Source organism: Nipponia nippon, unplaced genomic scaffold (genome assembly GCF_047370975.1).
Source record: "Nipponia nippon isolate SJK-2023a ecotype South Korea unplaced genomic scaffold, ASM4737097v1 scaffold_1, whole genome shotgun sequence".
Classification (NCBI taxonomy): Eukaryota; Metazoa; Chordata; class Aves; order Pelecaniformes; family Threskiornithidae; genus Nipponia; species Nipponia nippon.
The window spans coordinates 99226229-99238233 of NW_028262290.1; the positions used below are offsets into that span (position 1 = coordinate 99226229).

General features: G+C 38.4%; 1 protein-coding gene across 3 annotated transcripts in view; it reads right to left on the reverse strand.

The window, feature by feature from the left end:
* The window catches only part of KIF13A (kinesin family member 13A), a 119197-nt gene that overhangs the window by 47744 nt on the left and 59448 nt on the right, over nt 1–12005 (reverse strand). For all 3 annotated transcript variants that reach the window (XM_087764395.1, XM_087764380.1, XM_087764373.1), the window contains exons 5-9: nt 8197–8289; nt 7509–7689; nt 6380–6467; nt 4940–5074; nt 4289–4401 (exon numbers count right to left, since the gene is read on the reverse strand). In XM_087764395.1, coding sequence (XP_087620521.1) covers nt 4289–4401; nt 4940–5074; nt 6380–6467; nt 7509–7689; nt 8197–8289 — 610 coding nt within the window. The remainder of the gene's footprint in view (nt 1–4288; nt 4402–4939; nt 5075–6379; nt 6468–7508; nt 7690–8196; nt 8290–12005) is intronic.

Below are 12005 nucleotides of genomic sequence, written 5' to 3' on the forward strand. Positions count from 1 at the left end.
ATATTATCCAATTGTTATACAACCCTGTGTAAATTTTAAGTGACATCAGGGCTCTCGTCGTGAGTATGTTTAAGATAATGAGCTGGTTCAGGAGCCTGAGAACATTAAACAGATGCCTGAAGGGTTTTAAAACAGACAGTGCTGAAGCCCAAGAGCATACTGGTCTGTCATACTCATGCCCAATTATCCAGCTACTCTTTGTAACTACCAAGGAAAACTTCAGCAGCGTCACAATTAGACAGTCAAATAAATCTTTAATTGTACTGTTCCACTCCATCCTTTTGAGTTTTCTTTTCAAAGAAGCAGTACTATTTTAGTTAATAGGCAGTGTTTGCACAATATTTGTAAGAGAGCCTTAGTGCTGCTTGCGATTACCAGCGGTTCAGAAATAACGTTTAGAAAATGACAAAAATGTTGCGGAAGAATATTTCAAGGAAGACATCTGAGGGTGTTAACAAGAACCATTACATGTGTCACAAAAGATGTCCCATATCGCTTATGGCACAAAGTGATATGAAGGTATAGCATAGACCTGAAAGCAAAATGAAAAGAAAAAGAAATTTAAGGAGAGGCTAGGCAATCTAATCTCCCAAGAGAGCATTCTATTTTGTAAATTCATCTATAGGATAACTTTCTAATTTGCCTCTGAAAAATTCACAGCAAAAAGGGCAGTTAGTTTTACTTTGTGACCTAAACAAAAGCCTAACAACCTCTGAAAGCTTGTTGGGGGAGGATGGAAGAGGGAGAATTGGTTCTTGCCTCCAGTCTCTGGTCTCCGCAGACGGAGATGACAGCATGCTAAGCATGCCAGAACAAACAGTACGATGCTGTATGCTGCTCCGTAGCAACCTCCTACAGCACAACTGAAAAGCACCACCAGCATGCTCCCAGTGGAGTCCACCTTCAAGGAGCATAAAGTTAAAAAAAATCACCCTGGCCTATTTTCCTCCGGTTCCTCTTTCCCTCTTGAAATGATGGGAAACGTGAAAACCGAAGCCAAAAACCGAGGGAGGGGGAAGAAAAGGACAGTCAGAAGGGAGACAGGAAGAACAGGGATTCAAAAAGGCTTGTGACTGAAAACTCTTTCACAACAGGGCTGCAACACCAATTAGAGTTATAGGAACTGCATTTTAATAAACAGGAAATTATAAGCTACAGTTTATTAACACAGGATTAAAAGATGTGATAATATTTCTGCCCCTTATAAATACTGATTTTTATTTTAAGACTGTTAACATCCACAATAAAAGCCAAACTGCAGTCATTTATGTATTCTGCTTGAGATTTCATAATACAAAGCTGTTTAATTAAAAGAAAGCTGTAAAAGAAATGGCTGCCCAACAAAGTAATTACAGGACTCATCGGCTGCTTTGCTTCATGCCAAATGATGCATCAGAGATCCGTCATTACTTTGATCTTATCTCACACTACTTATATAATGAATCAACCAGAAGGCCTAAGCCCGTAGCGCATGGCGGACTGAGGCAGGTCAGAAGCAGCAGAGTGAACTTACGTGGTGCAAGAGCATGGGGAAGTGCCATTTCTGCACACTTTCTGTTCTCCTTGTCCCTGTTCCTCAGGCACGACCAGGCCGCCCTTGCCAGCGGGCGGCGGGAAGCTCTCGCGCTCCCACCACGGGCCTGAGTCCGCAGCATTCGAAGGGAAGTGGCGCTTCCTCACCGCGGGGAACAACTGTCCCTAAAGGACACCCATTCCAGCTACTTTTTCACAGTTTACACCAAATGCTTCAATGAGCAGAATCCATCTTTCTATTAGTTAACTCTGAATACAAAAAAAGTCCATAAAATCAGCTTGGAGCCAGACCTGCCCCAACCCATTCCTTCCCCCCTGCACCTACATTTTAAAGGCTTCTTTTTGCATTTTCAAGTTAAAATGACAACAGCTATGATTTTACTAATCAGAGTTAAAATTGCAGACTGCTCACAGAAAGTATTTTTCTTAGCCACTAATTGACAGCTTGTTTATTCTGCTTCCTCCTACTATTGTCTTCTAGAAATTCTTTGACTACACCACAAAGAGTTCTTAAGCACCCGCGTTTCTACAGCTCGGTATGGGAACTAGCGCGTCCTGGGGAGGAACAAGCACATCCAGCTTTCCTATGAGGTATGGCAAGTCCCCCAAAAACCTCAATAATAAAGAGCAGACACCCAGCACCTTCATCAAGGCAACTCTGCATCAGCTCTGAGAAAAAACAGACGTAATCTTTATTACAGCTTTATGAAGATGTTAACAAAATGTGACAACTCTCCGTTGTTTCAGTGAGTGGGAGAGCAACCCATCGCCTCCCCTCTGCAACACACTGTCCCAAGACAGGAAAGAGTGTTTTCAACAGGGTGCGTTGTGAGATGGAAGCGGCAGCTACCAGAGCCCTAGCCAGGTTTCATGCAGAAAGCAAAGAGCAGAGAAACCTGCGGAGGCTGGCTGAATGTCACACTACGCAGTTTTGGTATGCACAGATGAGCGTACATTTTCCCTGCCTTGTAAATACAAAACAGGTATGTTATTCCCACATTCTTCTTCAAGGCAATGAAGCATAGTGCGAGCAGCAAATTTATTCGCCAGGTAATTTCAGCAGCTCCATTTTTGATCTCATTAAACACAGCACATGCTACCAATGCAAGTTATGCTTTTTTTATAAAAGAATAAAAAAATAATTTTAAAAAAAGGAGCTGACATAGTAAGGTATACGGTTTAAGTATACTGTATCACTCTAGAAAAGACTATTGCCTTTCCCTAATAACTAAGATACATCACACCCAAAAGAAGATCATACACAATGTTTTATCAGACTAGTTCTTCAGAGAACATGTATACCAATTTTGAGGATTCCAGTAAAAGTCAGACTTCATTAAAGCTCCAAGTAACAGCAAAAATCTAACAGAAGACACAAAGCACAGCACTAAGAATTCTCTTTCACCTACCAGTTTCAAAAGAGATTTCAAAGAGAGAATGCTGAATAAATAGACTAAGTAATACAGATTTATACCATATAATAATTTAATTGATGGTAAAATGTAGAGCTGTCCACTTTTCTTTTTAAAATATCTTTTACAGAAAAGTTTGGTCCTGGCATCGGAAGTCCTGTATGTATGGTCAAAGAGGTTCAGCATGGTCAAAACAACCTTCCCCTGATGCATCAATACTGTAAAAGTCTAACACTGAGTAAACATCCTAATAGAAAAAAAAAAGGGGGGGGGGGGGAAGTCAAGTCTTTCTGTATCTATAGCTACACTTGCAATTTGTTAATAGCTGGTGGCAGAGTTGGCATTTGAATTCTTCCCCAAGAATTAGAATGAAACATTTAATTTCACCTTTGTTTATGCAAAATACAAATACTGTTTCTAGTAAAACCGATCTGACTTTAACTAGTAACCTGTGGGGTAAAGGTACAATACCTGCCATTAGGCAAACAGAGCCACACCATTTTGTTTCATAAGGACTACGCCAGCATGGCTACCAATATGATGCATTAAACACAAAGTAGATTAGAAATTCAGCTAGAAAGAGCAAACATGTTCAAACTCTGAAAAGAAGTAATTTAAAAATCATTTTAAGTCTGAATGCTGTTCAAACACACTTTGTGCTGTCATTGTTAACTTAGAATACCAAAACATCTTGTAACATTTTAAAATTAAATTGAAAAAACAGTAGCTTTTAATGTAACAGTTAAACTTTTTCTTTCCCAGGAAAATTAGTATATTTAAGACAGTGGTAATAGTGTGCTAAATTCTTGCTTTTGGGCAATAACACAGTAATTACGGTAAAAGTGTGCCTTGAAACTTGTCATTGCTTGAGTACAAATGCCCACGGCAATGCTAAACTAACACAGCTTCATTCTGATCCTGTTTTCTTAAACTGTGAATTATACTCTTACATATTTTAATACATGTTGGAACAAAGCCATTCAACTCTGCAACTTTGCATTCTTCCTTGAGCAGATGATGAGACAAACACATGAGCCTAGGGACAGGGTGTATAAATGAATCACAAAAGGTATATGCTTAATTAAAGAGCGCTGCTGTCACTTTTTCCAGATAGAATTCATATAGCCCACATCTGAGTCAAGTATGAATCAGGGTCCCCATGCCAAGGTAAGGAAACACACGGCATTTAGCACAGAGCAGCTGAAAGAGCCGTATCAAACTGCTTCTGACAAGGTCTATCGTTTCAGCTGACTTGTGACAAGCACACCAGGAGAGGAGGCCAAGAAAACAACAGCGATTCTTACAAGATTAAGCTTTAAAACCTGCATATGCCAATGTCTTACTTGTTTATGTTGCTGCCTTCCTTCAGACGTTCTCCTGCAGCTCCCGTTTTGGACACTCTCTCACTCCCAGCCAAATCCACCAGGCTGACCTTGCTGACCTTCTCTCCAGAATTCTGCGCAGATGGGACATGGGAAAACAACAGCTAAGAAACATCAGCACAAAGTGCTAACACATCTGACACTGGCACCATGAAACGCTGTTTTTCATAATAATGTGGATTAAAGTATCAAATTCAAGATATGAGAAGAGGAATTGTCTGAGTTTTAATAGCTCTTTTATAGTCACTCATATATTTTATAGTAAAGGGCTGAAGCACTAATGAACCAGAATCAGCGGTGTGGTAACATCAACAACCTTACTGGCAGAGTAGGCCATTAAAACCATACCAACTTCAGCAGCAGTTAAGACCTAAGACAGGTTTCATGGTAGCAATATAAGCTTAAAAAGCGATCCAACTGTTTGCTTTATCTGGCGTGCCTCCACACTCTTCCAGGGTTCTCTCAATCTTATGGTCTTGCCAATATTACTTTGATTATTGGACCCCATGGCATTAAAGGTAGAAGCACAGCTAAACAGGTCATCTATGTGGAAGAGAAGGGAAGAAGAAGAATTCACCACAACTTCATAAATTAATCAACAGAAATACATACACCAGAATGCAGGTCATAAAGTGTCTGAGTCACTATAATATTGAACACAGCGTGAGAGCGGCTGCTTTCTTCATTCATGTTGGTTGCAGCAACTGTTCGTGATTTGTTTCCCTCCGACATCAGTGACTCAATATCCTAGAGCAAAAAGAGTAAAAAATGATGCTAGGATAAAAGCAAGTATAGTGCTTGCTGAACAAAATCCCCATCTAGATGGAAGGGTGTGTACTTGTGGGAGAGAGGAAAAAGGGAAGGTAGAAGTAATGAGAAAATTCTTTGCACATTTTGAGATGTATTGGTACAGAGGGTATGTAATTCCACAGAATGATGTTAAATCACATCTCTGTTTCAAGTGCTGCACTTAAAAGCCCAGCAACTACATTCAGTGCACCTTCTCCTTATCTGCTGCTGAAATATGTTGGCAACATTCACATTACAAATCATATTGTTTTAATGCCAGTAATCAGGCCAGCACAGATCTACTTACACAAGTGAACACAATGTGTCTCTTTACTGAATTGCGCTAATATTATCTTTACTTAATTGGCTCAAAGGGTTACCTCACTTGGAGCCTGTACCTTCCCACACATGTAAAACCAAAGACGACTATGCCAAGTCTGATATAATGTGCTTGCTGAGTCTTCCAAGACAGTTTCATAACAGTCATCAGCCAACAACTAGGTATGAACAAAGTTTCCTAGAATTTGAACAGAGGTGTGCTTTCAAAGTATGCAATTCACCATAAAAGCTGCAAAAGCAGTTTTTATACTCTATAATATGCACAGACGCTTCAGAAAAATAAAAATCCCCATAAAAAAGCAAAATGGTTCCCACAGAATACTACACAAAGAATGAACATTTTTTAAAAACCAACATTTCCAAATCAGCTTCCTCATAAAAAGAAAGGCCTACACAATTCATATAACCGCACTGCTTTAATTATTTCCACTGTAGCTATAGCAGTTCATTGGCTTCTACAATACTGATTTATTCGAATGTGTTTTGGTAACCCAAGTGGGCTCAGCTGCTGTCATTATTTAAATTATGAATTATATAAGCCATGTTGTAGCTCCTCATGCAATATACCCGTATAAAATAAGAGGTTGTATTCAACAACAAAGGAATTCATGCTGGAAGACTAATATCCTTATTTTGGAAGCTTCGTATTCCCTATGTCAAGGAAACATTGTGTTCTTGGTATATACTATATGCATTGAAAACTGCAAAATAAAGAGATACCACTATTGTATTTTTAACCAACAGGGAAATCCAATGCTTTTACATGAAATAAATACTCTGAAGCATTAGATAAGATCGATTGCCAGAGACCATAAACACTCAAGAAGCAAAATGTTTGGATAGACACCAGTTTCTCTCTTATAAAATTCCTACTACTGATGTACATAGGTGTTATTTATAAATTTGTCATTGGTTTAGGTTTACCTCAAAGTTTGTAACAGCCAGCTGAGACAGGCCATCTACATACGGTCCCAACACTTTGTGCTCTCGAACCTTAAGGGACTGCCGACTCCTATGGAATAAAGTAGACTTTATGCACAATCCACTAGTGTGAACTTTATTGAAAAACAAAAATTATAGTATGAAATTATAAAAATCTTCTATATAGCTGAAGTTAATTTATGTCTTTTACTTGTAACGGGAGGAAAAAAGTCTTCCAGATTTTTTTTTTTTAACTCAAATGAACAATAAAGACTCAAATTAATCTAACTGGTTTTAATCTATATACATCAACTATTTTTAATGCATCCTCCCACACCAGTATTTGTGGCTGGAAGAAAACCTGAAATGCCTCATTTGGCAGAAAGAATGCTGACAAAAAAGGAAATAAAGCATCCTCCCCACTGCCACCAGCAATTTGCTAAAGCTTTAATTCTTCTTGCATTTTCCACACTTTCTTGACATATATCAAGTAAGTCTCGAATCTACCCTTTTAACTGACTTGAATACTTCTTCACCTACTGCAATTATGTTCAAGAATCAAAATACATACCACGTATATCAATGTTCAGCCAAAAAAAACCCTAAAACTACCTCTTGTCTAGATATCTCCAAGCCAGAGAGCCTAACCAGTATTTTTATGTAGACAAAATGGAAGAAAGAGTGCCTTTAGTATATTCTGAGGTGTTACCCTTCCACATTCAAGAAGTTCAATGTCTAAACCAGTAGAACCAAGCTGCAAATAAAGCTTCAAACTCCTTTTAGTTGATGAAAATGCTTACTTGAATACGGTCTGGATCATATGGCAAAAATACCCCAGAATTTACTTGTACATAGTCTTGCTTTCTGGTGGTGAACTACTTCATAGAGTATTTGTTTGCATCATTACGATGGTATCCTAATATTTAAATTGATCCACGCCAGTTACTACTTCATATACAAGCCTTTACATGGATATTCTCTTCTTTCTGGTGTTTGGTATCTATCCTTTCTAAAGAAGTTGTATAAACATATATTCTGAAAGAACCTTCTCAAGGACTTCCAAAAGTGATTTCTACTTTTATAGTTTCAGACAAAAATAAGGAGAGCTGTGGGGGAGAATGAACCTACTCACCCTTTTGGGTCAAGCAGATCTCTGACTTTCTCATTGTAGATTTCCATATAGGACACTTCGACTTTAAAAGTATGAGATTCATTTTCTTCCACAGAGATTCTCTGAAATAAAGCACAACAGAGCCGTGGGATCAGACCCAGCTGCTCTGCATTGCCCATCATTGAAAAGGATTTTCCTGAACCTAGAGGAAAAAAGGAGAAGAAAATGCTTTAGACTGTAGCTTCTGAGCTAGTCATTTGTTCATGAAGCACATGGTTTAATTCTCTTTTTATTCCTCCCGAAGCACATTTCGGAACAACATGACATGCTACTCCAGACAGATAGCTTGCTCTTTGGAATACAAGGTACAGGTAACCAAAAAGAGAAATTATCTTAAAGGTTTCTTTCAGCAGGGCCATTACTCAGGGCCCCTTTGAACACACTCATACACAAAAGACTGAACAAGCTTTCATATGAACTACTCCTTTCAGGCTTTGAAAGCAGCCCCAACAGGTAGTAACTATGAATGTATTTACAGAGCTGCTTTAATAACTTTACATTGTCACTGGCTATGCTAAATGTTTGACATATAACATTGTGATATTTCAAAATACAATTTTTAAATATTATCTAGCTTAATGTTTACATTTCATTCTTCCCACTTCCCACGTGCACTAAGTGTTCTTCCCCTTTAGCACAGGAGACTCACCTGTCTGTCCATAGGCAAAAATACAAGCGTTATATCCCTGAAAGGCCTTTTCAAGAATTCCTTCTCCAAGGCACTTGAACACCACTTCCTGACCTAGAAAATAATTATTTTTACGTTTATTTTAAATTGAATAAGAGACTGAAATTTACTGAAAGCAAGGGGAAAAAAAAAGGTTTGCAAATTACTTTTTACTATTGAGTGCACTGATGAATAAACGAATTATTTCACGTACAACTGACAAGTTCAAAACTGCTACCTGAAACCAGTGTAACAGCTACTTCTGTGTTTAAATATATTGCTGATTTTTCTACGAAGGGAACAGTTCTTCAAAAGGTGTCATATAAGTTGAATGCTTAGAAAGTAACATAGATGTCTAAATTTTTTATTATTTAAGTGTAAATTTTGCAACTAATATACATTCTTTAATCACAAACTATACCCAAAAGAGTTCTGTAACAGAATTGCAATGAAACCCATTAGTGAGCTAGGATATTAGAGGTCCAACAAATATCACGCTAGAGACAGTAGTAGTTGTCCTCTCGGGAACTGGCCTCAAGTTTCACCATAAGCTATTACGATTCACGCTGGGGCAAGGTGATGCTGGAACCAAGATAAAAGCATTCCGATGACACTCAGGCAGGAAGTGCATATTAGGAGGCTGCAAGACTGCAACAGAGCTGTTTGAGGATATATTCTGGCAAATCCAGAGTCTGAAACATCAGCTGCAGAATTTCAGAGTCTGAAAATTGTCTCCCTGTGCCAGGCAAATTTTAGATGTGCTTCTATCTTTTGGATGTAGAAGATGAAAATAGGCATAGGGGTTGGGTTTTTTTAATAGGAAGGCTCAGAATTTGTACACCACAAAGAGGGTCAATGGGTTGTCTGCTTTGAGACTTCTGATCAGAGAATGACACCAGCTGCGTGTACACCCAAAACAAGCAGAGCTGAGCTAAGACCAGTATTTATACACCTTCTAGTGCTTGGTTTCAAACTTCCATTCACTGCCTGGTGACTTTTTGAACAGCTATGATCAGCTGCATCTCTCATTCTGGCAAGTTAAGTTTCAGCAGTTGTCAGTTGGTCTCTGTGTACCTTTCCAGTTGCATTTCTAAAATTCCAAAGTGGTACTGCTCCTTGGATTAACACAGTTCAGAAATGCTGAATACAGGAATTAAAAGCAGAGGAGAATCTGCTGTACTCTGGAATAACTCCATCTCCTTCCCCATGCACATTCATTCAATTCTCATTCGACTTATGATCATTTGATCATTTTATAATATCTATGTTGAGAGCACTGTTCAACAACATGGCAATAGCTATAGAGAATGTTAAACTACTGAAGAATGAACCAGTGGAAGATTTTAATAAGAATGTGCAATACACAAAAATTTGCTTTCCAGCCAGCTCCTGAGTGCCCATTTTGAAGTTACCAAGTATCAAAGAGGCAGGGAGCCACTTACTATCTTGCTGAGCAAGAATGCAAAATCAAGCAAAGATTGAAGCTGAGTATAATGATTAAGGAAAAAAAAGCATATATATTCCATAATGATTGTGAGTGGAGAATAAAACCATTTGTCAGGAAAGGAAAAACACTTTTATTACCCACTTCTGACCAGAAGAAAACCAGCAACCTCCTTTCCCAAGAAAAAACAGACATCAAAATGTTATAAAACGGTGCACAGCCACGACAACCATAAGATGACCTACAGAAGCTCCTACTGCTAAATACCAGGAAAGGAACTCAGTTCAAATCTCACAGGCAAAGCTGGATTTTATTTTTTTTTCCCCCAGAAGAGATTTGATTTTCAAACAGTCAGCACTAAAATTGAAAGTCAATTGGACACTGATATATAGCTCTCAAATCATGGTTCTATTACCGTTTTTAAGAGCTCAGCAATACAAACATGGACAAATGGGTCATTAAAGAGTGATGTTTATAGTAACCAGTCAAATTATCATGGGAGAAAATAAAATTTGTTTTTAAGTGCACTCACAGAAAAGAACACAAGATATTAAACTTCAGTTACGGGTATTTTATTCATTTGCTAATGTAGCACACTGTTCAGGGTAGCAGCATATCAACCATGAGATTTTGATATTTTTCATTAAGCAACCTTACTGCTTCCCCCATTAATTTTATCAGTGGGTTTGCAAACAGATTATAAAATCTGCTTAATACAGAATTACGTCTACGTGCACGTACGGTTAAAAAAATAATGCAGTTCCATTGTCTACACTACTGCATTTTTGTTTTGCTAAATAAACCTATAGCGCCTGCAATTAATACTTTTGCTTATTTCCATGACTCTTCTTCCACAGATATCTAGTGTTTAAAGAGGTAAGCAGGGGTTTTAACTTGCTTCTTTCTTAATTTACAGAAAAAGGGAGAAATACAGGAAAACAGAATTAAATTTAGTTAACAAAAAGATTTCCCCTACACCAACCTTTATGGTCTTTAAGACAAGGATTCCCAATCTTCCAGCTGGCTAAGACCATATACCCTCTTATAGAGGCAACTACAGGCCAGACACTAAAACACCTGTCCCCTCTCCCATCTTCTTCTCAGCACATGGGCAAGCCTTAGGCGACCGACAGACACACAGTCCATCTGGGGAAAGCATATCCAAGGCCATCAGGGAGCCCAGGATGAGTGTATGAGCTGCTAATTCTTACAGGCCAGGATCTCCTGTCTGCTCATCCCTTTGAGGAAAAAGGAGCAAAGTGTGGTGAATTCTTCTTGTAGACCACAGTCTAAATAATCTTGTTTCCTTTACTTTAAGGAGCAAGACTGTTAATCTAACACAGTGAGAAAGATTATCAGACCATGTTGCTGGATGCTCTATAATTCTAGTTACTGTGCACGTGGCAGTGCCCCCAATGCTGCAAGGTGGGAAACCCTGTTAACCCAGTGGCAGGGATGCTCTGCTAATCAAAACCTGCGAAACACTGGTGGATGCCCCCTCGGTTCTGAAGACGTACTGGAAAGCAACGTCAAGACAATATGGAAACCTTTTCCACTTTCACTGGACAGCTGTAACTGTCTTCATAGCTTCAAGACATTATCTGTGCATTTTGACAAGCACAACTGCAAGCATGATGCCAACAGCAGAAACATCTAAAAAAGATCAAATGAATAATTCTCAACCCCTCAGAAGGCCACTTCCAGCAGGAGACCAACCCAAGAATCTTTCTGTCAGCTTTTAGGACTGAATATTTTCACATGTTTAGCACTCTGACATTCTTCCATAAACACATAAATCGAGATAATAAACGTTTCTTTTTTAGCAATAACCATACTAAAGATATTGAAGACTTCAGTGTTCAAAATGGTATCTGTGACTTACCTGAAAGCTAAAGGAAACCCATCCTCCTCTCAGATTTACATTTTTAACCTACACATATTCCTCGAACTTTCAAATGCCATGCTTGTGCTATTACCACGCATCAAGGGTGTTTACGATGGCACTTTGAAGCTAAAAGGTTTTTTCACATGTTCTCTGCCTACTGAAGTGGCTGAGTATTTCAATGGCAAAAATATAAAACAGAGTAATGGTAGCAAATATGGCAGTGTGCATGTTAATAGTGGCTATTAAATTATTAACAATTCTAAAATAAAACCTTCACATTATATACTCACAGAGCTGCATGTGAAAATCTTAGTTGGAATCTCTGAGCCAGCATAAATTATTAGAACATTTAAATTTGGAAAATACGTAAGATAATAAAAAGTCCCTAAAAATAGAAACATAAATACATACCCTGACATGCAAGGATACAACACACATCATTTTCAGCATGAGATATTTAAG